At 53.3% G+C, this 27,471-nt stretch overlaps 2 protein-coding genes across 54 annotated transcripts in view; one reads left to right on the top strand and one right to left on the bottom strand.

The window, feature by feature from the left end:
- TMEM114 (transmembrane protein 114) overlaps window positions 1-7,793 on the bottom strand; it is an 81,168-nt gene extending 73,375 nt beyond the window's left edge. For 3 of the 4 annotated variants that reach the window (XM_086375882.1, XM_086375881.1, XM_086375884.1), the window contains exon 1: window positions 7,295-7,793. In XM_086375882.1, the coding sequence (XP_086232008.1) occupies window positions 7,295-7,663 (369 nt within the window). In that variant the 5' untranslated portion in view covers window positions 7,664-7,793. The remainder of the gene's footprint in view (window positions 1-7,294) is intronic. The other variant, XM_086375885.1, reaches the window with a different exon arrangement.
- On the top strand, window positions 7,424-26,209 carry METTL22 (methyltransferase 22, Kin17 lysine). 50 transcript variants are annotated; one of them, XR_015154774.1, is made up of 12 exons: window positions 7,424-7,511; window positions 11,540-11,705; window positions 13,265-13,521; window positions 16,907-16,947; window positions 17,038-17,182; window positions 17,958-18,032; window positions 21,136-21,207; window positions 22,599-22,652; window positions 23,531-23,611; window positions 23,801-23,903; window positions 24,759-24,927; window positions 25,884-26,209. XR_015154774.1 is itself a non-coding variant. In XM_086375877.1 (12 exons), the coding sequence occupies exons 4-12, from the start codon at window positions 16,915-16,917 to the stop codon at window positions 26,178-26,180; spliced, it is 810 nt and encodes a 269-aa protein (XP_086232003.1). In that variant the 5' UTR covers window positions 7,424-7,511; window positions 11,540-11,705; window positions 13,265-13,521; window positions 16,907-16,914; the 3' UTR covers window positions 26,181-26,209. The 50 variants fall into 50 exon arrangements, 32 of the variants coding, with proteins under 32 accessions (XP_086232003.1, XP_086231994.1, XP_086231972.1 ...); XR_015154778.1 differs by having other exon boundaries at window positions 24,673-24,927; window positions 26,103-26,209; XR_015154761.1 differs by having other exon boundaries at window positions 13,265-13,609; window positions 24,673-24,927; window positions 26,103-26,209.
- Window positions 26,210-27,471: the final 1,262 nt, after the last annotated feature.

The raw sequence follows: 27,471 nt of genomic DNA, 5'->3' as shown, positions 1-27,471 counted from the left end.
TTGTACGGTCACTCTATCTGGTTTCAAGCCATTTTCATCACTCCCAAAGGAGTGACCCATCAAGCAGTCTCTCTCCACTTTTCCCCTCTCTCCTGTCCCTGGTGACCACTAGTCTGCCTGCTGTGTCTGTGGATTTGCCTTTTCTGGATGTTTCATTACACGTGGAACCTTACAGTGTGTCTTTTGCGTCTGCCACAGTTCACTGAGGGTCACCGTCCATCCACATCGTAACACGTATCAACGCTTCCATTTTAAAGCTGGATAATTTCCCCACTATATGGAGAGACCACATTTTATTTTTCTGTTTTTCAGCTGATGGACACGTAGGTTGTTTCTTTTTGCTACTGTAAATAGCGACTTACCAACACTTGTGTCCGAGCATTGGCCAGAATGTATCACGCCAGGAGGGCCTTCACCACAATTATGCTGGCACCCTAATCTCAGACTGCCAGCCTCCAGAGTGGCCATTGTTTATAAACCACCCAGCGTACGGTACGCTGTCATGCAGTTTCAACAGACTGAGACACATTTGTTTGAGTACCTGTTTACATGGATTGCTTTTATTCAGTGTGTCGTGTTTTGTTCTCGCCAATATATGTTCGCAGAGGCTCCTGTGCTCAGTCGTTCAGTCGTGTCTGTTTCCACGTTCTGTTTCACTCCTCACAGCAGCACTTCAAGGTAGGTGGTGTTATCATCAGTACTTGAGAACTTAGAAACTTAAGTTTCAAACAAATAACTTGCCCGAGTGCCTAGCATGTGAAAAGCTCTCCACCATCAGGCATCAAATGAGTGTCTATGATTACTCAGTGGCCCAGCTGGGATTTGAACCCAGCTCATTGCACACCAAGGTCAGCTAGGTGCCTCCCTACACAGAGCCAGGAGCCAGAGAGGCATTCCTGTGCCTGTGTAGCAGCTGCTGCCAGAAGCTGGTGGGAGGTGGGGTGGGGCTGGGGACAGAATTATAATCACCTGCTCTCAGCAGATCCAGGGGAAGAGCTGTCTCTCCAGGAGGACAAAATCTAGGGCTGATGGGGAAAATGCATCAAGCGTCTGGTAAACGCACGACCTTTGGAAACGTGGTGACTCTGAATACCCAGGCTAACAATGATCACCTAATAGCAATTTCCTGCAAGCCGGTTTCTTTCCACACATCTGGCAGTCTGTCCGCTTTTCTCCGTTGCATACATGATCTGTCATTAGCCCAGGCAGCTCGGGTGATGTGCGATGCAGGATATGGGAGTTAGCATAGTAACTCTTGCATCGCCAAGCCTAGGGGAGCCTCTCAAAGACGTGCCTGGGATGCCAGAAAGAGCTTTTCACTCTAAGGCTCCATCTAACAGACTCACAGGGTTGTTTCGCAGACCTGAGTCTGCACCCCAGCTCTGCCACTCAGTGACCGGCACTTTGAGCAAGGCACCTCACATGTCCGAGCTTCAGGGGTGGTTGTGTGTGTAACTGAGACTCAGGTGCCTGGGAGGCCACCTCTCCCTAACCTGCAAAGCTCTGCAAAGAAGGGCAGCGTTTCCTTCCCCTCTATTCTGAGCACTGGCAGCTGTGTTACAAGTGAAAGTAAAAGTGTTAGTCGCTCTGTGATGTCTGACTCTTTGAGATACTATGAACTGCAGCCCACCAGGCTCTTCTGTCCATGGGATTCTCCAGGCCAGAATACTGGAGGGGGTTGCCATTCTCTTCTCCAGGGGATCTTCCCGACCCAGGGATTGAACCCCGGTCTCCTGCATTACCACCAGATTCTTTACTGTCTGAGCCACCAGGGAAGCGCTGTGTTGCAAACTACCCCCAAATATAGTGGCATGATGCCAGCAGGTGTCCCCAACCTGCAGGATCTAATCCCTGACACTGAGATGGAGTTGATGTAATAATAATAGACATAAATGCATATTAAATATCATGTGCTTGAATCATCCCAAAACCATCCTCCCAGTCCGTGGAAAAATTGTCTTCCATGAAACCAGTCCCTGGTGCCAAAAAGGTTGAGGACCACATAGACCATAAGAACATTTCTGTTATGTTTACGGATTCTGTGGGTCAGGATTTGAACACAGCAACATGGGGCTGGCTTTTCTCTGCCCCACATGTCTAGCAAGAGGATCCCGGTAGCTGAGGTGACTCACAGCTGGGAGCTGAAAAATAAGTCTTCAAGAATCCTTTCCAAGACGTTTCCCACTGGGAGTCAAATTATGTCCCCCCCGCCCCCGCTCAAAGATACGTTCAAGTCCTAACCCCAAACCTACAAATGTGACCTTATTTATTAATAGGGTCTTTGAAGGGTGAGCAAGTAATTATGAGGTCATACTGAATTTTGCTGTTGTTGTTAGTTGCTCAGTCCTGTCTGACTCTTTGTGACCCCATGGAGGGTAGCCCGCCAGGCTCCTCTATCCATGGGATTCTCCAGGCAAGAATACTGGAGTGGGTTGCCATTTCCTTCTCCAGGGGTTCGTCCCAACCCAGAGACTGAACCCATGTCTCCTGCATTGACAGGCGGGTTCTTTGCCACTGAGCCACCAGGGATGCCCGGTAATGAAATAGGAGGCCCTGATCCAACAATTGGTGTCCTCAGAGAAGAGATGTGGAATAGACACATGGGGAATATGGCCATGTGAAGATGGAAGAAACTGTGTCATTGCCTCTGCAAGTGAGAGGTCACCAGGAGTCACCAGAAGCTGGGAGAGAGGCAAGAAAGCCATTATGGACTGAATGTGTCCCCCCAAGTTTGTATGTGGAAGCCCTAACCCCCAATGTGGCTGTATTTGGAGATGGGGCCTCTAAGGAGGCAATTAAGGTTAAATGAGGTCATAAGGATGGGGCCCTGATTTCATAGGATTAGTGTCCTTATAAGAAGAGACAGTAGGACTTCCCCAGTGGTCCAGTGGTGAAGACTTCACCTTCCAAAGCAGGGGGTTGTGGGTTCGATCCTTGGTTGGGGAGCTAAGATGACACGTGCCTTGTGGCCAAAAACCCCAAACATAACACAGATAAAAATGGCCCACATCAAAAAAACAAAACCAGAAGAAGAGAGACACCAGAGAGCATTCTCCTTCTCTCTCTCCTCACACACTCAAGAAGTCACATGAGGACGCAGTGAGCAAGTGGCTGCCTGCAGCCCAAGGGGAGATTCCTCACCAGAGCCCAGCCACGCTGGCACCTGCATCTTGGACTTCTGGCCTCCAGAGCTGTTAGAAAACAGATTTCTGTTGTTTAAGCCACTCAATCTATGCTATTTTGTTACGGCAGTTCAAGCTAATACAGGAGGATTCTTCCCGAAAGCCTTCAGGGAGAACTCAGCCCTACTGACACCTTGATTTTGGACTTCTGGCCCCTAGGACTGTGAGAAAATGGATTCATTTCGTTTTAAGCCATGAAATTTGTGAAAATTTGTTACAGCAGCCATAAATATTAATACATTTCCATTTGCAGGGCCTGGCCGGGCGGTGAACAATCAATCAAGCTGAACCTATTCACCAAAGGGTCTCACCCGCCCCCCTAACGTGTCTGGTGTTAGGCAGAATGAACTACATACAATGTAAGAAATAACATAGTAGACCTTCGTACAATGCTGGGGTTGGGGGGCACCGATCCTCTGCACAATCAAAAATTCAAATATAACTTTACAGTCTGTAGATTCAAACAACCATGGATTGTGTCATACCACAGTACTTATTTAGTGGAAAAAAATGCTTCTATAAGCTGACGTATGATGTACAGTTCAAACCCATGTTCAAGGATCAACTGTAATAGTCTAAAAGTACCGTGGCTATATATTGACTGCTCACAGCGTGCAAAGGACGGTGCTAACTGCTTTACAAGCATCATCCAGTTTTTCCCTTGCAGATATGGACAAATTCAGTGTGAGTTGCTGATGAAAACTAGCAGCTGCTCCTGCCAACAAGCACTTCAACCTGGTGGGGGAGTCACAAGTGCTCTGATGGGGAGACCTGAGAGGACTGGGCAGGCCCACAGACTCATCAACATGAACTGGCAGAGGAGGAATCAGGGAAGGCTGCCAGAAAGAGGTGACCCGCAAGCAGGGTTGCCACTCTGCCATAACTTAAGTGTAGGGAGGGCCCTCAGGGCAGATCTGTTTTGGGCTTCATGAATGAGGAAGGGACAAAGTATCAGGGACCAAGGACTCCTCAGCTTCCTGCTTAAGGGTGCCAGAAACTGCTCTATAACACTTCCCCTTACATTCCACTGCCTTAATCCCATTGGTTTAACCCCATGACTTCACTCTACTGCAAGGGAGGCTGGGAAATAGTTTTTAATTTAGAGGACTTTCCTGGCAGTGCTAGTGGTTAAGACTCCATGTTTCCACTGCAGGGGGCACAGGTTCAATCCCTGGTTGGGGAACTAAGGTCCCCCATGCAGCCTGGTGTGGCCAAAAAAATAAAGGATGAGAAGAAAAAAATAACACACACACACACACACACACACACACACACACACACACACACAAACTGAGGGAGAGGCATGTGCCCAGCAAAATATTATACAACTATGGGAAAAAGATGAGAATGGATACTGTCCATGCCTTGGGGCACAAAGGTTAACAGGGTCCAGATAGAAGAGTTTGAACTTGACCCTGAGGATTGTTAGGAATCCTGCAATGACGGGAATTCCCTCAACATCACAGTGAGGGACCCAGACCCTCAGCGGCTCTCCAGCTCCCTAACACATCCCATTCCTCTTTCTTTCCCTCTTTCATTCAACAAATTGAACTTTCTGAGCAGTTCCAATGTTCCAGGAGTGCCTGGGTGGGAAGAGATGGTTATTTCAAATAGGATGGTCAGGGAAGATCTCGCTGAGAAGAGGATGCCTGATCACAAGCCCAAAGGAGGTGAGGGAATGGGGCAGGGCAGATGGGTGTCCTGGGGAGATGTACCTTCAGTGAGCAGAACAGTCAGTGCAAAGCACGTGAAGGGGAACACAACTGATCAGGGTGGCTGGAAGGGAGCAGAGTTGGGTGTGAGATGGGATCTCTGCCCAAGGTACGGGCCTCCAGGGGTTTCAACAGAGGACAGATGTGATCTGGCTTTTGTTTTTAGAAGATGACTCTGCCTGCGTTGGGGGCTTCCCAGTGACTCAGGCAGTAAAGAATCCACCTGCAATGCAGGAGAGCCGGGTTCAATCCCTCAGTTGGGAAGATCCCCTGAAGAAGGGAATGTCAACCCACTCCAGTTTTCTTGCCTGGAGAATCCTCATGGACAGAGGAGTCTGGTGGGCTACACAGTCCATGGGGTCACACAGAATGGAACACGACTGAGTGGCTAACACTTCCACTTTCTGCCTGCTCTATTCTCACAAGTTTTTTAATAAAACAATAACTCCAGAGGTGTCTATGCCACCTTCCTCAGTGACCTTCCCTCTTTCATTCAGCAAATTGAACTTTTTGAGCAGCTCTGATGTGCCAGGAGTGCCTGAGTGCCTTCCACCCAGACATTCCCTGAGAACAACCCAATCAGGACTAGAATGGGGTCTCAAGATGCACAGGCAACTCTTCATGTACTGTTCCGGGGAGTTCAGGAAACAATCTGTTTCCTTTGAGAATATTTATGTTGTTTGGTCACCCTATTAACGCCACACCAGTTTTATCCATAAAACTTACATTAATGCTCCATAAGTGAAGTAAAAGTGTTAGTCGCTCAGTCGGGTCCGACTCTTTGCAACCCCATGAATGGTAACCCGCCAGACTCCTCTCTCCATGGGATTTCCCAAGCAAGAATACTGGGGTGTGTTGCCATGCCCTGTTTCAGGAGATCTTCCCCATCCAGGGATGGAACTTGGGTCTCCTGCATTGCAGGCAGATTCTTTACCATCTGAGACATGGGGGAAGCTCAAGAATTACACATGTGTGCACTCTTTACATATGTGGTCCTATGTGCTTGGAAATTTACTGAATATGCAACAGCTGTATTGGATTTCATTTCCTACTAGATGCCAAATAACACGGAGGTTCTTCACTCACCTGATGTTGGAGACTTGATGAGTGGATGAATGAATGAAATGAGCACCAGCTATTGTATTAATGAGTACTAAGAGCAAGATGACACCACACTTATGGCAGAAAGCGAAGAAGAACTAAAGAGCCTCTTGATGAAAGTGAAAGAGGAGAGTGAAAAAGTTGGCTTAAAACTCAACATTCAGAACACTAAGATCATGGCATCTGGTCCCATCACTTCATGGCAAATAGATGGGGAAACAGTGGAAACAGTGACAAGCAATTTTGGGGGGCTCCAAAATCACTGCAGATGGTGACTGCAGCCATGAAATTAAAAGACTCTTGCTCCTTGGAAGAAAAGTTATGACCAACCTAGACAGCATATTAAAAAGCAGAGACATTACTTTGCCAACAAAGGTCCGTCTAGTCAAGGCTATGGTTTTTCCAGTGGTCATGTATGGATGTGAGAGTTGGACTATAAAGAAAGCTGAGCCCCAAAGAATTGATGCTTTTGAACTGCGGTACTGGAGAAAACTCTTGAGAGTCCCTTGGACGGCAAGGAGATCTAACCAGTCCATCCTAAAGGAAATCACTCCTGAATATTCGTTGGAAGGACTGATGCTGAAGCTGAAGCTCCAATACTTTGGCCACCTGATTCGAAGAACTGACTCATTGGAAAAGACCCTGAGGCTGGCAAAGATCAAAGGCGGGAGGAGAAGGGCGGACGACAGAGGATGAGATGGTTGGATGGCATCACCGACTCCATAGACATGAGTTTGGGTGAACTCCGGGAGTTGGTGATGGACAGGGAGGCCTGGTGTGCTGCAGTCCATGGGGTCGCAAAGAGTCCTACACGACTGAGCGACTTAACTGAACTGAACAGCAAGTATAACATTAATCAACAAATACCTAGGCAATGGCACCGCACTCCAGTACTCTTGCCTGGAAAATCCCATGGACGGAGGAGCCTGGTGGGCTGCAGTCCATGGGGTCGCGAAGAGTCGGACACGACTGAGCGACTTCACTTTCACTTTTCACTTCCATGCATTGGAGAAGGAAATAGCAACCCACTCCAGTGTTCCTGCCTGGAGAATCCCAGGGACGGGGGAGCCTGGTGGGCTGCCGTCTGTGGGGTCGCACAGAGTCGGACACGACTGAAGTGACTTAGCAGCAGTAGTAGCACAGCAGGCTCTAGCGCCGTATTAGCCGGTTCGAAACCAAGCCTCGCCACTTAGCTGGGTGACCTCGAGCGAGTTATGTAACGGCTCCCGCACTCTCAGGAGTGCACCATCCCGCCAGACCAGCCACCATCCCGCCAAACCGGGGCAGGTGAGAGCAAACCTGCGCAGGTGAGGAACGAGCTTCTTCCGGGCTGCGCCTGACGACAACGCTGGCGCGCACGCGCGATTCGTCAGGTGGGCGTGGCCACGAAGCGACGCAAGGAAGACGGGTGCGCGGGGGGCTGGGGCTGCGCCTGCGTAGGCCGCCCCGCCATGGCGGCCGCCTGAGCGCCGTGGTGAGAGGCCCGGGTGTGACTTCGGGCTGCGGCCGGCGGCTGGTAAGCCCTTTGGAAGAGCGGCGGCACGGGGAAGGATGCATGGGATCTCTTGGCACCTGACCTTGAAGCGCGGGCTCCCCCACGGACTTGAAGCCTGGGTCCCCAGTCAGCCTCAGTTTCCCTAAGCGAGGAGGTAGAGGGGAGGAGTCCATGCCTGCCTGTAGGTTTCCGTTTGGGGTCCAGGCAGCCCCCTGGGTTTCGGATTAGGAAGGGACGACGATGCTGGAGCTGTGACTCCTGATTGAGAGGGCATGCGTAGCCCGCCGGCTGGAGTCCTCGGAGGCGGCATGGCAGAGGGAACGAAGAGCCCCAAGGACCGAGGACCCTGGAGCCCCCGACTCTGACCCCCGCCGTGGCCGGGACCAAGTCTCAGGCCCCCAGCCCTGGGCCTCGGCTCCGGAATCGCGCCCAGTTCCCTGTCATTAATGACCCTGTGACACCTGGCAGAGAGAGAGCCTGGATGGCAAGCAGGTGGTTCAACCCCCCAGATCCCGGCAAACTGCTTTTAACGGGCAGCCCTGGCAGGGTTAGGATGACAGCGTCGGCGTCTGGCCCCCATAGCCTAGCAGAACCAAGGACACGTGTCAGCAACTCCTGTGAGATGAATCTACAGTACGAAGGAGGGGGCGGAGGGCCCATCTGCATTTGGGTGTCCTTTCCTCCTCCCCAGTCAGGAGAGGGGACTGAAGCCTATCCAGCCTCAGAATTCCCAGACCGACCGTGAGTCAGCTGTTCCTAAGTAGAGAAACTGATTATTGCCTTTTCCTATCTTCCAGCACATCCTTTAATAATTACTCTTATCAATGCTATAATGATGAAAGTGAAAGTGTGAGTTACTCAGTCCTGTCTGACTCTGCAACCCCATGGACCATAGCCCCACCAGGTCCCTCTGTCCATAGATTTCTCCAGGCAAGAATACTGGAGTGGGTAGCCATTCCCTTCTCCAGGGGATCTTCCCGACCCAGGGATCAAACCCTCCTCTCCTCTCTCCCCTGCACTGGCAGGCGAGTTCTTTAACCAGCTGATGCACCGGGGAAGTTGAGCACTTACTATGTATTGAACCCTGAAAGTGATTGTTGTCTCATTTAATGCTCACGTAGACCCTGAGACGGGTCTAAGGTGCCCCTGTAATTCCCAGAGATCTGGTTCTAGGAAAAGCCGCTTAAAGGGAATCCCCTTTACCTAGTACTCCATTGTAGAGTGTGTTTCCTGGAAGGCTGGGGCAGGTTGGATTTCAAAATAGAAATTTCAAGCAGTCTAGATCATACCACTTGAACGCGCCCGATCTCATCTGATCTCAGAAGCTAAGCAGGATCAGGCCTGGTTAGTACTTGGACGGGAGAAATTTCAACTGCAGGTTAAGAATACAAGCTTATTTCTTTGTCTATTTTTTAAAGTATTGGTGTATAACTGCAGTGTTAAATCTTTCAGTCCTCAGAGAGCCAAATCTGCCTTTAAAACAATTGGTCATGGTTGGTCTACACTGTGTTTAGACTGGATCTTCTTCGTGGATCCATCCTAATTTTTCCAGTCCTCATTGTTTGAGGACTTTTGCCTGTGAGGCAACAACCCTCCCCACCCACCCACCCACCCCCAGCATTTCTCCTCCATCACTTTCATTGACACCATGAAATCTTCCATCCATTTATCAGATTCACAGCTTCAGCTCATAACCCACTTACTTTGTGCTGGTTTGTCGCATCAGATAGAAAAGCCAGCGTGGAGTGACTCTTTTATAGAAAACATTTGTGTTGGTACCTCTGCTTCCCTGTGGCAAGTGCATAAATGTAGGAACTCCAGTTATGTGGACTCAGATTATAGACTGTGGCTTATGACGATCCCATTTTCCGATTAAAGGAATGGAGGCTCGAGAGGTTTCATGACATTCGTGTTGCACACCACTAGTGCACACATCTACCCAGATAGGAGGGTCGGTGGGGGGGTGAGGGATTGTGGCAGGTTTGTGTCAAAAACACCTGAAACCAACCCCATGACAAGAAAATTGTGGGGTTTATTAACAATTGCTGTGCACCAAGGACTCTGCTCAGTGCTTGACACACAGCCTCCACATCCTGCTGCCCCCCAGCCCTGCGAGCTGAGACTATAGCTGAAGAAACCAGTCCAGAGAGGTGAAGTAATTTTCTCAGGGTCAGTGAGGAGGTTGGAGACCAGATTTAGCACCCACTCCACCTAGCATCACAGCCCTAGGCTCTGTCCACATGCTGCTGCTGTTTGATGGTTTTTGATGAGGTGGAACATTTGGATGGAGGAAGAGCCTTCCTGTTTTTCTTTTATTTTTTTGGCCATGCCTAATGGCATGTGGGATCTTAGTTCCCTGACCAGGGATCAAACTCACCCCCTGCATTAGAAGTGCAGAGTCTTAACCTCTGGACTGCCAGGGAAGTCCCAAGCCTTCCTGTTTTGTTTTGTTTTTCCCACATTTTAGAAAAGTTTATTTTTGTGTGTGTATGTTGGTTTCTGCCAAACATCAGCATGAATAAGCCACAGGTATACTTATGTCCCCTCCCTCTTGACTCTCCCTCCACCTCCCTCCCCATCCCACCCATCTAGGTTGATACTGAGCCCCGGTTTGAGTTCCCTGAGTCATACAGCAAATTCCCATCGGCTCTCTGTTTTACATATGGTGATGTCACCCTTTCCTTCCTCCCCTAAGCGCCGCCCGCCCCACCATGTCCAGAAGTCTGTTCTCTATGTCTGTGTCTTCATTGCTGCCCTGAAAATAATTTCATCAGTACCATCTTTCTAGATTCCATATATATACGTTAGTATATAATATTTTTTTTCTGACTTACTTCACTCTGTATAATAGGCTCTAGGTTCATCCACCTCATTAGAACTGACTCACGTGTTTATTTTTATGGCTGAGTAGTACTCCATTGGCTATATGTACCGCAGCTTCTTTATCCATTCGTCTGTCGCTGGCCACCCAGGGTGCTTCCGTGTCCTGGCTACTGTAAATGGTGCTGCAGTGAACATTGGGTGCGGGTGTCCTTTTCAGTTTTGGTTTCCTCAGTGTGTGTGCCCAGGGGTGGGATTGCTGGGTCATCTGGTGGTTTTATTTCTAGTTTTTTAAGGAATCTCCAAACTGTCTTCCATAGTCCAAGCCTTCCTGTTTTTAACCACTTTGCCTCCAGCATGAGTTTCCAAATTTTAGTTATTGCTGGGTCACCTTCATAATTTTTCAAAACCTATATATCACCTGTACAATGATTCCTTTAGTTGGTTTTGCTTTAAATCCACTAACTTTTTTCAAAGTTTAAAAAGACGATTTTAAAACAAATGATATGTGGGCAGCTGGAGTCAATTTCTAGGAAGAAAAAAGATTATAGGGAAAAAAACTACTAAATGTGATGTGTAAATTGTGATTAAATACTGCTTTAGGAAAAACTAGCTACCAAAGACAATTGTCTCATGGAGAAAACGGACTGTGAACTGGGTTTTAAATGATATAAAGGAATCCTTAGTTATCTTAGGTCTGCTAATGGTCTTTTGGTTAGATAGGAGCACATTTTTACAAGACAGACATGCTGAAGAATTATTTAGAGTTAAAATATCATGATGTCTGGAAGGTGCTCAGTTCAGGGGAGAAAAAAAAAACCTAGATTGATTGATCACATATGATAGTGTGAATGATCATTGAATCTAAACAGTGGGTATATGGCTGTTTATTACACTGTGCCCTCAACTTGCTAGTATTTGAAATTCTTCATAACGAAAAGGTTGGAAAAAATAAAAAGGGTAGGAAAACTGTTTTCAGTATAAATGGAAATTTGGATCCTTTGCCATAAATAAAAGGTTACTATAAGAGTCAACAGAGTGCAAGACAGAGTAACAGTTCTGTTTATTATCTTGCCAGGGCTCTGAGACTTTGACCTGCAGGATTATGAGAGGACTAAAAAGAGAAGCCTTTCTTCCAGGGTGACCGGGAGCGCTCTGCCCCCTGGGTGGGTCGTTCACCCTGCTCCCCGCTGGGAGCTGCTGTCTGAGGACTTGCTCTCGCCCTTCAGGTGCTGCCGTCCATGGTCACTGTGGAGCCCAGGCCATGGTCACTGGCGCCCGCGCTGGCCATGGACGAGATCACCTTCAGAAGTGACACTGTGCTGTCAGACGTCCACCTGTACACCCCGAACCAGAGGCGCCTCATGGTGCGGCTGAACGGCATGGGGCAGCCGGGTAAGGAGCCCACTGTGTTTTCTGCATCCTCACAGAAAGGACGGGGAGGACTGGCTTGTCTGACTCGCCCTCGCACCACTTCTTCAGAGCCCCTATCTCACAGAGCAAGCCCCTCAGCTTTCCTGAGCACCTGCCTTGTGCCACGCCTGATGCAATGCTGGGAAAGTGGAAGGAATGGGCTGAACTCTGCCCTCAAGAGCCCACGGACCAGTCGGGGAGAGGTGGCCCTCTACCAGGCTGGCTTCACCTACCAGGGCTCCCTGGTTTTCTTCCCACACACCCTCCCCTACTCCTCTAGCCCAAGGGATCTTTTCTTTCTTTCTTTTTAATATTTAATTATTTGGCTGCGCCAGGTCTAAGTTGCAGCACACAGATTCTTTGCTATTCTGTGCCATATGTGGGATCTAGTTCCCTGACCAGGGATGGAACCGGGACCCTCTGCACTCAGAGTGCAGAATCTTAGCCTCTGGATCACCGAGGAAGTGCCCCAGGGGATCTTTTGAGAAATGCAGATCACACCACCGCCCAGATTCAGACCCTCCGGTGGCTTCCCATGCTCTCAGAATGAAGCCAGAGTCCTCACCTTGACCTTTGAGGCCTGGCCCGAACCCTGCTCGAGTGCCCACACCTCCCTCTCCCACCATCAGCAGCCACTTCCAGGTCCTTTCTGTCCCTCACACCAGGCACACACCTTCCTCTCTGAGCACCTTTGCGCCTGCTCTTCACTCTACCCAGAACATGCTCCCTTCCCAGGACCTCCCTGGCCACCGTCCCCAGCTCCTGTCTCCCTGTGTTTGCTTATTGCTCTGTCACAATCAGTCACTCTCCCCTTCCCTCGTGTCCCTGTTTGGATTCCAGGATTCAGGAAACTGACTCAGGACAGATGAGCTACTTGCCCCGGGGGTCAGACAGCAGGGGCAGGGAGGACTGACCCAGGACTGCCCACTCAAGTCCTGGCACCCCCTCCCTCCAGCCTGGCACAATACTCTTACCGAAACCTGTTCTGGTGACTCTCTGGGCCCCAGGTCGTGAGGGCCCCGGCATCCATGTCCCAGCCTGCAGACCTCAAGGCCAGACAGTACGGCAAGGAGGGCAGTGGCCCAGGGGTCGGGGAGACTGGATTTGGATCCTGCTTCAGCCATACCCACAGCTGTGTGACCTTGGTCAGCTCACGTAGCCTCTGAGCCTCAGTTTCCGTGTCTGTAAACAGAGCTCCACTGTTGCGTTCACAGCAGTCTGTAAAGTGGAGCACCACTGTTGTGTCCGCTGCTGTGCGGAGTCAATGACAGCATGTGAACTGAGTGCCTGCAGCGTAGATCAGAATGCGGCTGCTCTGAAGGCCACAGCTTCACAGCCGAGTCACACGGGCCTTTTCTGCTGCCATCATGATGTCTCCACCTGGCGTGAACATAGTTCCCTCTGCTGTGCAGTAGGACCTTATTTGTCTCCTCCCCTCTCCCCCAGCCCAGCCTTTAAAACTCTTTCCAGGTGGAAATTGAGGAAAGGAAATACAAAAAGAGACAGTGAAGAAATATTCTACTTGTGTGTTTCGCTTTCAGTCTTCCTGTCCCAGTTCAAGCTTCTATGGGACCGAGACTCTCAGACTGACTCAGGGGCCGAGGGTGGCGATCACACAGAGGGGACCCCTCCTGCCGGCACCATCTGCAACCGCGTGGGGGCCTCCTTCCAGGCGGGGGCCAGCACCACCACCCCAGAGGGGCTGGCGGCTCAGCTGGACGAGGATGGGGACTTGGACGTCGTGAGAAGACCCCGGGCTGCCTCCGCCTCGGAGCCACCGGGGCCTCCGAGAGACAAGGTACATCCCACGATTCTAACGCAGGAGGAAGACGATGTCCTGGGAGACGAAGCCCTAGAGAGCAGCCCCTACAATGTCATCAAAATAGGTAAATAAAGGGCCGCTCACTTGCCGCCAGGGCAGCGCCACAGTGGGTCAGGCACACGGCCCTCTGAGTGTGGGCCGGGTCAGTGGGACCCGAGCGCAGACACTGAAGCCCGCTGGGGAGCATGCCAAAACCTGGTCTGATCCCCCTCTTACTCCAGGCTCCTCAGGGGCCCCCATTGCCCTCTGGACACAGTCCGTGTGCTCAGCTTAGCTCTGCCCACCTCCCCAGCCTCAGCTCCCACCACCGCCCACCCTCTCACCTTCCCTGCACTTCCTCACCTGCGCGCCTCTGCTCCAGCGAACCGCCATCCTGGAGGGCCTGCCCCTCCCCTGCTTCCCTGGCTGACACGTTCCCGGTTGTCGTAGTCCGAGTCCCAGCTTGGCAGTCAGTTGTTCCAGAAGCCTGCTGCCGCCTCTGCCACCTGCATCAGCATTCTGTGCCCACTCGGCTGCCCGGCTATGGGTCGGGGTTGTAAGTGAACGACTGGGCCAGCGGGGCCAGGCAGCAGGGAGCCCTGGCAGATTGCAGAGCCAGATCGGAGCAGAGGAAGATGAAGAGGGAAGTAGGTCCGTAGTCAACCTGGAGGAGCAGGTGGGCTGATCAGATAGCCCCCAGGGGTGGGAACTAGAAGCTGGGGGGCAGTGCAGACACAGCGGCAGGATAGGCGGGGCGGAAGGGGGTCTCAGCGGGCCCTCAGGCAGGGCCCAGAGCATCCACACCTGCCCGGGGTCTGGGCAGAGGGCATTGGCGGAGCGGGGATTTTGATTTCTGGAAATGCCAGGAGTGGAAAGCGGCCGGGACAGGAAGTAAGCCAGTAGTTTGAGGCACCTGTTGTGTCTTGATGTCCACCTTCATCACCTCTTCGTGGGCTTCACAGCCCCTCCAGGGCGTGGTTCAGATGAGGAAGTGACAGGCTCAAGGCCGTGCAGTTTGGGGCCAGTAAGGAAGGTTCTGAACCCATGTGGACCGTCTCCACAGGCAGGGCTCCGGCCACCCCAGCCCTCCTCTTCTACGGGGAGGAGCTCTGATTTGAATCTGTTCATTGAGATCCAGAGTCCAGATGGTGCCTGAAGTCCCAGGTAAAGGCCTCCCTCGATACTGGCCCAGGTCGGGGGCCTGGGATCTACTGGACTTTCTCAAAAACCCTAATAGAACAGCCACTCTGATTGATGGCAGCCCGGTCAGCGGCCCAGCAGACAGTGAGCGAGTGCCTGCAGGTCCCTGGCCGGCTGGGTCTGGATCCCCCGATGGGGACCCTTCTCTGTCTTCTGTGGAATATCTCTAGTCCCTGTGGCCTTCCCAGGGATGAGTATTCGCATTTCACACAGGAGGGAACTGAGGCTCAGGTTGAGGAACTTGCCCAGGTCACACAGCTAATCAGTGACAGAGCCTTGACTCACACCAGTTGTGTCCGACACCACCGCCTATGTTCCCTACCCACGTCGTGTGATCAGAACATTGGAAAGTTCTGTTGTCAAAAATCTAACATTACTCGTGGACCAGCTAGGAATTCACAGACACAAGGTTCCTAGTAAATTATGAGCATTCCCCCCATTTTATAGATAAAGAACTGGAACCCAAAGAGAATGCAGAAGAGGCAGGGCTGGAACTTGGGCTGTCGGATCTCGAGTCACTTGCCTTTTCCATTGTCCTATGACTCAGACAAGTACTTTAACCTCAGAGCTGTTTCCTCTTCTGTGAAATGGGTATAATCTCCCCTGGCTGTAAGGAACAGAGGGAGCTGGCCCACATAGAGCTCTTAGCACAGTGCCTGGCGCATAGTAGGTGCTCAATAAACATGCGCTGCCATCAGCTTTCATTCCTGGGGACCAATCTGAGCACGGAGGAGGGAGGCTGAGGAGGAGAGTCTGGGTTCCCACAAGTCTGGAGACTGTCCTGCCGGCCGGGAACCCCTCAGACACTGAGACTATTTGCCTCACCCCCTTTGCTAGCCCTGGGGTTTCTCATGGGGCTTCCTGGGTGGCTCAGTGGAAAGAATCTGCCTGCCAATGCAGGAGACTCGAGTTTGATCCCTGGGTCAGGAAGATCCCCTGGAGGAGGAAATGGCACCCTACTCCAGTATTCTTGCCTGGAAAATCCCATGGACAGAGGAGCCTGGCAGGCAACAGTCCATGGGGTCACAAAGATTTGGACACAGCTGAGGGACTGAGCACACATGAAAGTTCCTCGGGCTGGGCTTTTATGCTCTTACGAGGCCACTGGCATTGTTAAGTATAAACTGGCTTTCCCGTGAAGCAGGAGCTCCCCACCCTTGACCCTGGTTAGGGAGGCCTTTGAGCCCACAAATGAGGTGATATTATTTCTGCATCTTGTGAAGGAGCAAACCATGGCTCTGGTGCTGAGAAGGTCGGTGATTCGTGCCACCAGCCAGATCCGTGACCAAGCCTGGGTCACCCTCAGGTCTGTGAGCTCAGTCCACGTTCTCGCTCAAGGGAAGCCAAGCACCCCTTAAATGCAGCCGGAGGCAAAACTTAAGTCCACGGGACCTCTGGGAGAAAAGACCAGGCTCAGACTACCGAGATCCCCGTGAGAGGGTGCCCCTGGCTTGGCCAAGCAGACTGGAAGGAGGCAAAGAAAGATGGGATGAGCCCCCTCTGTGGGGGGACCCAAGTCACGGCAGGGACAGTGGGCCAGGGACCATACAGGGGCCACAGAGACTGGGGAGGAGGTGGAGTGGGGTCTTTGGACTGAAGGTCCAAGGCAGCTGGAGAAGAGAGCCCCCCAGGAAGGCCCCTTCTCACACACACACCCCTTCAGCCTCGCTGTTTCTTCTCCCACCCTTGCTTCCTGCTCCTGGTTTGATGTGAGTCAAGCTGCCCTGCTGTGCATGTGTCCTGGTATTTGATTTGCTGGCCGTCACCATCTCGCTTCAAGACTCAAGAGCCGGTTCTCCTCTAACAGGAAAAATGTTTGCCTTCACTCTTTCTTCTTGATCTCATAGTTCTGTGCCCCATCCCGACCCTGGTAACCAGCACTAGATTGTGTTCTGCATTTGAATATACTTCAAGTGGAGTGTGGGATGTGTGTTTGTGGTTAAGTTGGGCCGAGTCCTCTTGTGACTGGTATGTGCAGGCTTCAGTGATCTGAAGGAGAGGAATGCTCATCCCGCCCTGGAGGCTAGCGGATGGCCGCGTGGCCTGTGTTTCTCCTGCTGTTTAGAACGCCCGCCTTCAGCCCCGTCCCACCGTGTCGGCCACCTCCCCCGCACCCCATCTGTGTTCTGTCCATCCCTGTTTTCACGGTGGCCCTTTCTCTCTTGGTTTCCGCACCCTCCAGAGCACACCATGGCCACCCCCCTGGAGGATGTTGGCAAGCAGGTGGGTAGGTCCCGTCCACTCCCCGTGGCCCTGCAGGGTCTCTTGATTGCCTCCAGTCACCCACCGTTCCTGCCCCCCTCTCCCCTCCAGGTGTGGCGGGGTGCCCTGCTCCTGGCAGACTACATCCTGTTCCAGCGAGACCTCTTCCAGGGTCGCACGGTGCTGGAGCTCGGGGCGGGCACTGGGCTGGCCAGCATCATCGCAGCCACTGTGGCACAGACCGTGTATTGTACAGGTAATGCCCCGCCATCCCAGGCTGGGGGAGCGTTCTCCTCACAAAGGGTGTGCTGACTGGGTACAAAAGGGAGGGAGGGAGACTGGGAATCCGACCTTGGCAGTTCTTGATTCTGCCCTCCTCCTGGGCTGGTTTTCTCCACCCTCCACTGTTTTCCCAGCAATCCCACGGTGCAGGACCAGCAGCTTGGCTGGTACCTGTGCTCACACCCCCTCAAGAGAGTAAACACCTCAGGAAATCAGGAAGAATGTGCCTCTAATAAGGCTTAAAGATGGGCTTCCCAGGTGGCACTAGTGGTAAAGAACCCGCCTGCCAACACGGGAGACATGAGAGACACAGGTTCAGTCCCTGGGTCGGGAAGAGCCCCTGGAGGAGAGACCGGCAACCCACTCCAGTATTCTTTCCTAGAGAGTCCCCATGGACAGAGGAGCCTGGTGGGCTGCAGTTGCAGAGTTGGACATGAATGAAGTGACTTAGTATAAGGCTTCAATTCAGTTCAGTCGCTCAGTCCTGTCCGACTCTTTGCGACCCCATGAACCGCAGCGCGCCAGGCCTCCCTGTCCATCACCAACTCCCAGAGCTTACCCAAACTCATGTCCATTGAGTCGGTGATGCATCCGTCTCATCCTCTGTTGTCCCCTTCTCCTGCCCTCAATCTTTCCCAGCATCAGGGTTTTTTCAAATTAGTCAGCTCTTCACGTCAGGTGGCCAAAGTATTGGAGTTTCAGCTTCAACATCAGCCTTCCAATGAACACTCAGAACTGATCTCCTTTAGGATGGACTGGTTGGATCTCCTTGCAGTCCAAGGGACTCTCAAGAGTCTTCCTGCAACACCACATGCTTAAAGACAGTTGAGTATTTTTTTCCTGATTATGGAAGTCTTGCCTACTCTCTATGGAAAATTTGTAGAATAGCAAATAAATTTCCTCATAATGTCACAATCCCCAGATAGTGTCAACAGTGTGCAGGTCACTGCATGCCAGACATGGGAAACCTGGGGTGAATGAAGCAGATCAAGTCGCTGTACGCGGGAAGCTTCGGAGTCTATTTTTTAACTGTGTCAATTATTTTTTACAATCTTTTCCTTTGTGTGTACATGTTCCCAAATAATTTAGATCAAACTATATATATTCAGTGCTTTATCCTGTCAAAAATGTCAGAAAATAGAAAGCACATTTTCCGTCGTCATTAAAGGGAAAAAGGGAAATTGAAATCACTCAGTCGTGTCCGACTCTGCGACCCCATGGACTGTAGCCTACAGGGCTCCTCCATCCATGGGATTTTCCGGGCAAAGGTACTAGAGTGGGGTGCCATTTCCTTCTCTAGAGGATCTTCCTGACCTAGGGATTGAACCCAAGTCTACCTGCATTGCAGGCAGACGTTTTACCCTCTGAGCCACTAGGGAAGCTCCCGAGTTACTTATAAATAACTTTTAATGACTGATTCATATCAATGTATGGCCAAAACAACTACAATATTGTAAAGAAATTAGCCTCCAATTTAAATAAATAAATTAATTTTTAAAAATTAACTTTTAATGATCAAACTATTTCATCTCTTTTCTCTCTTTTTTTTTTAAACCACTCTCCTATTGCTAGACGTTTGGCTGTTTTCATTTGGTATGGTGTTTTTTGGGGTTTTTTTGTTTTTTTGCTTTTCTTTTGCACTGCAACCAATACCTTTTTGCATCTTCGGTTGATAATCCTTAAACCAGATTCTTAGAAGTGAGTGGGACCTTTCTTAAGCTTTTGATGTAAGTGTGTTAGTCACTCAGTCGTGTCTGACTCTGCCACCCCATGGACTATAGCCTACCAGGCTTCTCTGTCCATGGGATTCTCCAGACAAGAATATTGGAGTGGGTTGCCGTGCCCTCTTCCGGGGGATCTTCCCAACCTAGGGATCAAACCTGGGTCTCCTGCATTGCAAGCAGATTCTTTACCGTCTGAGCCACCAGGGAAGCCTGTACTTACTGTACTTAATGATTGCTTTTTAAAAGTTCTATTTTGAATTAATACTAGATTCATACAAAAGTTGCTAGAACAGGACAGGAAGTGCCAGGCATCCTCCGCCCAACCCCCACCATGATAACATCGGATCACACCCACAAACTGACCCAGGGCACTACTACCAGCTGCGCTCCGGACTTGGCCAGCGTGCTTTCTCAGGGACAGTCTACCAGTTTATAAGAAAGTAGGATCTCAGCAGGCGATTATTATTAATGTTATTATTTTTTAACTCTTTAATAGCCGCTAGGCAGAAAGTGGTGTCTGCTGACACGCTTTGTGTTTCATCAAATTCTTAGTTTATGTTCCCGTGGCGTCCGTCTTTTGCGTCTGGGCTGAGGAAGGGGAAGCCTGGGTGGCAGTTGTCCTGCTCAGATACCCTGCATCAGCTACTGGTCAGGAGTCTGCAGCAAGGCCACTCTGTGGCTCCTTGACAATTGGGTGTAAATGGCCAGTGAACTTCAGAGTCAAGCCACCAAGCAGTGCCCGAGGGCTATACTCACGCCTGGAGCCTAACACCAGCATCTCATCTCTTAGTAGTTATCTTCCCCTTGAGAGGGTGTGCATGCAGGCAGCATATTGCAGTTAGTAAGGCCTTTTCTTGAGCGCCGGCACCTGCAAGCTCACCACGACACCAGGCAGCCTGTCACCATCCCCCCTTTCCAAATGGGAGGGGCTGAGGTCAGGTGGCTGGCCCTGGTCACCCGGGGAGTCGCCTTGGGGCCGACTGAGGGGTGGAGGGCAGAGGCAGCTCCAGGGCTCTGGGTCTCCCTCCCCCACTCAGCCAGCACTGCCCCTCTCGAATCTGCTTGGCACGTTAGAATCCCACAGCAGATGTTCTGACAAAAGTGCCATAAAGGCTTAAAAACTGCTGACCCAGTCCTGTACTGCCAGGCACATGCCTCAGTGTTCTCTGCTCCCAGAGCCCCAGGAGCAGGGACAGGGCATCCTGTGACCCCACCCGCACCACCCCGGGGCTCTGCATGGTCCCTGGGTTGAGACAGTGGTCCAGGCCCAGGCAGGTCTGGGGCGGGGACAGCGGGGGGTGCTCTGTGGTTGCAGGAAGCCCAGGAAAAAGAGTCACAAGGCTTTGGGTGCCCTCCACATGCTCAGTCTCCTGATTGAAAGTTAATTTTGGCAAAGCACTGCCCTGGCCCCCATCCAGGGCTCACTGAGCTACAACTCAGTTCTGCTCATGTGGCAGGAAGCCTTGCCTGGTCAGAGCAGCAGGCGGGTGGGGAGACGCGATGGTGGCAACAGTGAGTTGGGCCCTGCGGCGTGGCCATCAGCCCGCTGATTGTGCTGTGTCCCCGCCAGTCACATCCAGACGCCCTCCTGGCTCATCCGTCTTCTGGGGCATCAAAGAGCAAGCCTCGATTTGGAGTCAGAGACGCTTGGGTTCAGACTTTCCTGATGGTCTAAGGATCCACTAAGGATCCTGCCAGTGCAGGGGACACAGGTTCAATCCCTGGTCCGGGAGGATCTCACGTGCTGCAGAGCAGCTAAGCCCCAGGCACCACAGCTACTGAGCCTGTGCTCTAGAGATACTTGGGTTCAACTCCCAGGTCTGGTTCCACCCAACCACATGACTCTGCCCCGGCCACTTTGTCTGTGACGGGACTGTGACGCCAGCTCAGAGTCATTAGAAAGGTCAAGGGTGGACTCGGGTGTGCGTGTTTCATGAGCTCTGAAGATGCTGGGAGCTCTCATTCCTCCTTTCTGGAATGCAGAGTCTGCCCCACGAGGACAATCTTCTCTAAGGAAGAGATCATGAGAAGGAGCCTTAAGGTGAACATACTTCATTTTGGCATAAAACACATGGGAGGAACGTTGGTTTTCGTTTTGCATGTCTCTGCTGCCGGGCCGTGGACAGGAGCTCTCTGCAGGCCAGAGCACGGAGGTGAAGGGCTGTCGCGGCCGGCGCTTCATGGCTGCCCTCTGTCTCCCCAGATGTCGGTGCAGACCTCTTGGCCATGTGCCAGCGAAACATCGCCCTCAACAGCCACCTGCTCGCTTCTGGAGGTGAGGCCTGGTGGGTCCCCGCCCGGGAGAGGAGCTCCCCTGTCTGGCAGGTGGGACAGACATCCAGAACCGGGGCGCCGGGAGGCAGGGTTCTGCCCGCACCCGTGGACGCCCCAGACAGTGGAGGGAGCGGACGTCCTGGCCTTGTGTCCCTGCAGGTGTGCGATGGCTCTGTCCTTCCTCCTCTCTGCCCACGCCTCCGCTGTGGCCCACCTGCGCCCTCTCTTCCCCGCAGGCCACGGGGCCCCCGCCAGGTCTCCCCAGCTCCTTGTCTGACCACTTCCCTCCCCGCTGAGCATCTTCCAGGGGCAAAGTCTGAGCTCCTCTGGCTCCAGACCCCCTGCTCTGGGCCAGCCAGCTCCTGCCCCCTCTCCTGACAGCACACCGTCCAGCCCTGCGCCCAGTGAGCCACAGACTCTGCCCTGGGTGCCCCCAGCCCCATCGGCCTGACCACCCGAAAGAGTAAGCTGCTGATGAGGCACACCCCTCCCTCACACAGCCGGGGGGATTTACCAGACTCGGACAGGGTCAGCCGGTCCCACAGGCTTCAGACCCTTCAGAGATTGCCCATTGCTCTTGGAGCAGAGACCCAGCTCCTTTGCTCTTCTGGATCCTGTGGGGTCTGGTTGCTGCCCATTGGCAGTCCCTACCCTACCTCCACTCCAGACATCCTGGCCTGGCTGGAGACTTGGTGCCCTCGGGGCCTTTGGCTCTTTCCTCCTGTCTGTTTCCCTTCCCTCTGCCTCCTGTCAGTTCCTAATCAGGCGCAGGCCTCCAACAAGGTCACAGTCCCCTCACAGACGCCCCTTTTCACCCTGAGCCATTGTGTTTGGACATCTGTTCGTGTGACTAGTTGATAGGCATCTGCCATCCCACTAGAGCTCCCACCCCTGAGGGCAGGGCCCCATCTATGGTGGACCCTCTGTGTCATGTTTGCTGAGCACCCAGGGCAGAGCAGGCCTGGAAGGGAGGAGCATGCATAAAACACCTCCTTCTGGAAGCCCTCCCTGACGCCCCGTCCACACGAGAGCCCCTCTCCTCCCTTGTACCTGGCACGTCCTTTTCATATCAGCGTCTGCTACCTGCCGGTCTCCTGGGACAGGAACGTGCCTCGTGAGACTGCTCCCTGGGCCAGCACCAGGCCTGACACTTAACATGAAAAGCGCAGGATGGGGGACTTCCCTGATGGTCCAGTGGTTACTGCTCCACGCTTCTGCTGCTGGGGCCCCAAGTTCAGTCCTCGGTCAGGAAACCAAAATCCCGCAAGCCACACAGCATGACCAAAAAAAAAAAAAAATAGTGGGACGGGTGTATCGTGACGTGAAGTGTGAGGTTCATCTTCCCTAACTTTGCGCAGAGTTTGGGGGATTCCACTCACGTTTGTTTTGCAGGCGGTGTGATTAAGGTCAAGGAACTGGACTGGCTGAGAGACGACCTCTGCACAGGTGCATGGCCTCCTCGCTCAGGCCCCCGTTCATTCGTGGCTCCTCGCGCCACATTGAGGCCATCCACCCTGTGGCCTTGACTGGCCAGCAGGGTCCTTTGTCCACTGGCTGATGAGCGACAGCTGCCCGCCTGGCTGCCACGTGCCAGGCGCCCCACACTCGTTCTGTCGTTCGGACTCACAGCATCACCGTCCGTCTGTCCTGTAGTCTCTGGGTAACGGGGGAAGACGGGTGCTCAGAGAGGTGCAGTGCCTGCCCAGGGTCACAGGCACCAGCCGGGCAGGGTACAAACCCAAGTCTGTGGGGCTCCAGGGTTGAGACCATTTGCCTGCAGGAGTTGGCCCCTGGGGGTTCAGGGTCCGTTGGGCGGGGGAGATTGCTAAATTTTGCTTTTTAAGTTTCTTGTACAGACTAATTCACACTCACACCCTTGCTCTTTTTCTTTGTACAAGAACTTTTCCTGCCAGACGCAGGGTGAGGAAAACCATTGTTGTTGACTGCTCCCAGTGCACTTGAGGCCCTTCTGTCTCCCTGACAGTCCTTATCAGGCCCATCCTAGCATGAACACCACAGCCCAGAGAGGTGAAGCTCTTTTCTCGGGGTCACACAGCAAGTCCGCGGGGCCAGGAATGCCATGGACAGAGGGGCAGCCCCTGTTCTGTTCAGGCTGCTGGCCGAGGCAGCAGGTCAGGCCCCTCGTGGCTGAGGCAGGCCCGGCAGAACCTCCTGATGGGATTCAGGGCTGCCCGGCAGTGCCCACTGCTCCCAGCCTCACCCACCCCGGTTTCTTCTCCTAAAGCTTACTGCAGTCCATCTCGGTGAGAACTGGTGGCCCACAGAGCAAGGGCTGAGCCCACGGTATTCTTCCGCTTTCACAGACCCCGAGGTCCCCTTCAGCTGGTCCGAGGAGGACATCTCCCACCTGTACGGCCACACCACCATCCTGCTGGCGGCCGAAGGTGAGGGCGCCTCCGCCTCATCGCATGTGGTCCTCGGGGGGTGGGCCTCAGGGGTGGCCTCCCACCACGGCTCCTGCCGCTTCCCTTCTGAGCTGTGACTGTTCACATCCATACAGATTCTATCCCAGGGTCCTTGGGATCCGCTAAGGTATCCTTCTCCCTGACGTTTGCCTGTTTTCTTCCCCTCAGTGTTTTATGATGACGACCTAACTGATGCTGTGTTTAAAACCCTCTCCCGACTGGCCCACAAGCTCAAGAATGCCTGCACCGCCATCCTCTCGGTGGAGAAGAGGTGAGCTCCGCGTGGGCCGGGCCACCCTTCGCCTCCCAGATGCATCCATCCGTGTCATCCTCGTCCCTTCCTCATCCACCGCTTGCTGTCCCTGACACAGAGCCTTGTGTGACCCCCACTCACCAGTGTGTGTGTGTGGGCGCCACCCCTGCCGCACAGCCATAGAGAGGAGGCTGAGACCTCAGGGCTGGAGCTCTGGGGACCTGTCCAGGCCCCGCTGGGCAGTGGGCGTCCCGGAGCCTGGATGCGTGGCCGCTGTGCTGGCCGAGGCACTGCCCATCTATGCCCCAGGCCCCCGTCGGTGCTGGCTGCACTCTCAGCCCCTCCAGGGCATTTCCCCCCGGATGTTCTGACACACTAGGGCTCCCGTTGCGGGAGTGACCCTCATGGTGGATGCAGCACGGGGCCCGCTACTACACACATTTTCCTCTAATGCATAAGCTAGCCCACAGCTCTCCTGAAGGCAGTTTAGAATCAATAGCAAAAATCAAAACCGAGCAGACCGAGTGACCCAGCAGTTCAGCTTCTAGAACTGGCCCTGTGTCAGTGATCGCGGCCAGTGCAGAGGCATCCAGTCGGGCATGGCTGCTCCAGCAGCTCTTACACCCATGAGGCCCAGTATGCCCACGTGCTTGGTCCCCGTGACCTGTGGCACTTCGTGGACCTGATCACTTGGTTTGAACCTGGACACCTGCCCCTCCCCTCTGAGCCCCGCCCCGCGGGGTAAGTGGAGGTGGTCACTGAGCCTCCTCCCTGGCTTCCTGCTCAGCATGCGGAGGCGCTCGCTTAAAATCCGGCGGGACAGAAGGGACCGAAAGCTCCGGGGGTGACGGCGCGCTCTCCGGTTGTGCACAGGCTGAACTTCACGCTGAGGCACCTGGACGTCACGTGCGAGGCCTACGACCACTTCCGCGGATGGCTGCGGCGGCTGGAGGGGCTGGCGGGCGGGCGCCTGCGCTTCACGGTGGAGCCGGTGGACGCCTCATTCCCACAGCTCCTGGTGTACGAGCGCATCCAGCAGCTGGTAGGTGTGCGCGCCGGCGCCAGGTCTGGGCGAGGCCGCGGGCCACGGGCACAGGAGGTGATGAGCTAGCTTTCCCGGTCGGGCCCGGCCCGAGCTCTCCCGACTGATTGCTGCACTGGGCCCTCCGGGTCTGGCGAGGGCCCGCTGGATGAATGGTCATCCAGCTTTAGGGCACGTCCTTTCCCCGCAGGCCCTGCAGACTCCAGGAGAAGCTGGCAGGCAGGGCAGGGGGCGCTTGGGTGGGCTGAAGACCAGAGCTGACGGCCACGTCTTCAATGTGAAAGTGTGTGGCCTCGCGGGCTAGGGGGGCGGGTCTGATGCCCCAGGGCCCTTCTGTGGCAGGCAGGGTCCTCGTGTGGGCCTCTGAGCGGTCACCCTGATGACAGGCGCCAGGTGCTGGCTGGCTCCCAGCCCAGGCAAGGTGAGTTCCCGCGGGAAATGGCAGCTGTGTGTGCGCCATCCCTCAGTCATGTCCGACTCTGTGTGATCCCAAGGACTGTAACCCACCAGGCTCCTCTGTCCTTGGGATTCTCCAGGCGAGAATACTGGAGTGGGTAGCCTTTCCCTTCTCCAGCAGATATTCCTGACCCAGCGATCAAACCCAGGCCTCCCGCATTGCAGGCAGACTCTTTACCAGGGAAGCCAGGGTTAACCCTACAGACATGTTGCTTCCTATGACGGTTTTAAAACAAGCACTGGGGGGAAATTTGGAAAGTTTAAAATCCCCTTAAAAATCCCTTAAAATGACCAGGAGCTGAATTCATAGAAGTCCCAAGGGCTTTCGTTCCCTTGGCCCCTTGTCTGCAGCCACCCTTTCTCTGGGCCTGTGAAGACCAGGCCTGGCTCCAGGAGGAGGGATCCTGCCCCCTCGGTCTGTCCCGCCAGCAATCACAGCATTGGGCACACTGCTCCCAGAAGCAGGAGCTGTGTGACCTGTTGCCATCCTGGCCGCTTAGACCATGGGCAGCCTCAGCCTCTCAGATCCGTGCCAGGACTCAGCATGCAGCTCCTCCACGGAAGAGCCCAGAGCCGTCTGAGGGGGCGCCTGCTCCAGTAGCTTCCATGCTGCCCAGTGTTCACATCTTGTTGGGGCTTCTCTTTTGCCAATTTACACCCCTTTGTGAAACTAAAGTCTTGTTTGCTCACCTGGGAATCCGTCCCTCCGTTTGCTGCAGGAACTCTGGAAGATCTTTGTGGAACCAGTAACAGACCCCATCATGTCTGTAGACAAAGCTTCTCAACCATTCTCATGACATTTCTAATAAAATTGAAAGTTCACAAAGTCATGTGCTTGAGAATTTTATCATTGATTTTTTATCATTTAAAAAATATGGTAAATGGATCTTCTATGACCCAATACAGTTTTAACTCTTCATAACCAAAATCAGGGGTGTTTGGAGCAGACGTAAAAGCCGCCGCCTGGCTGCCCAGGGTCCGGGCCCCCACAGCCATCTGCCTCGTGGGCGTCTCCCTTCCTCAGCCTGGGCTGGTCCCCCCTCCCCTCTTCTCTCTGCGTCACCTGCATGGGTGTCTGTCTGTGTGGTCTTTAACCCGCTTCCCTGGGCCTCTGCTGCATCTCTCCCCCTCACCTTGTCATCCCTGCTCCTCCCACCCCCTCTCCCTCCTTCACTCTCCTGCTTTCCAGTTTGAGTCCCACCTTCCCTCCCCGTGGTCCTCTCCCCCGACCCCGTCGATGTTCCTGCACACTGTCCACCCCCCCACCCCGGGTGAGCACGGCCCCGCCCCGATGCCCCTCCAGCTCCAGCCCAGCCACCCCTGCCCATGTCACTGCCCCCCAAGCACAGGTCCCATTTCTGTCCTGACACGGTGGTCCAGGCTTCTCAGGTCTCGATTCATTTCATTTTCCCAACCACTCTACTCTAGTTAGTCAGCAGCCTGGTTAGACCAACCCATTTAATGGTTAAGAAGACTAAGGCTGTTGAAAGGGAAAAGTCTCCGTGAAGTCAGAGACCTGTTTGTCACACACCAATACATTCCTGCCGTCTGAACCTGGCCCAAAGCAGGGGCTCAGTACGTTTTATGGAATTAATTGTTCAGAGGAATTGTTGCTTAGGATGGTGTTTTTCAGTTGTGGGTGCTCTTGCTTCCAGGGGCATTTGGCTAAGTTTGGAAACATTTTGGGTTGTCACACCTCGGGGAGATGGGTGCCCCCAGCCAAGGAGGCTGCTAAACATCCCATACCACAGGACAGCCCCCACAGCAAAGAACAGTCTAGCCCAAAAAATGGTAGTGGTGCCGAGGCGGAGAAACTGTGACCTGGAAGAAGAGTATCAGCTACTTTAGGAAAGAAAAATGGGCCTCGGTTGAACTTGCCATGAAGGTGACGCAGAAGAATGAGTCTCAGCCCTTCCCTCAGGGAGTGGAAGGGGATGTACACGCACCATCTTTAAATCTTAACAGGACCTTCTGGTAAGGATCCCTATTTTAAATGTGAGAAATCTGAAGTTCAGAGAGGTTAAGCAACTTGCCCACCACCACACAGCTATCATGTGGCAGAGTCAGGCTCCCAGCCCAGGCCTGTGC

This window comes from Bos grunniens, chromosome 25, assembly GCF_055505025.1.
Source record: "Bos grunniens cultivar Pamir isolate PY7600 chromosome 25, Bosgru_T2T1.0, whole genome shotgun sequence".
Lineage (NCBI taxonomy): Eukaryota > Metazoa > Chordata > Mammalia > Artiodactyla > Bovidae > Bos > Bos grunniens.
The sequence above is the reverse complement of the archived record's forward strand: the minus strand, read 5'-3'. Positions and strand labels throughout refer to the sequence as shown.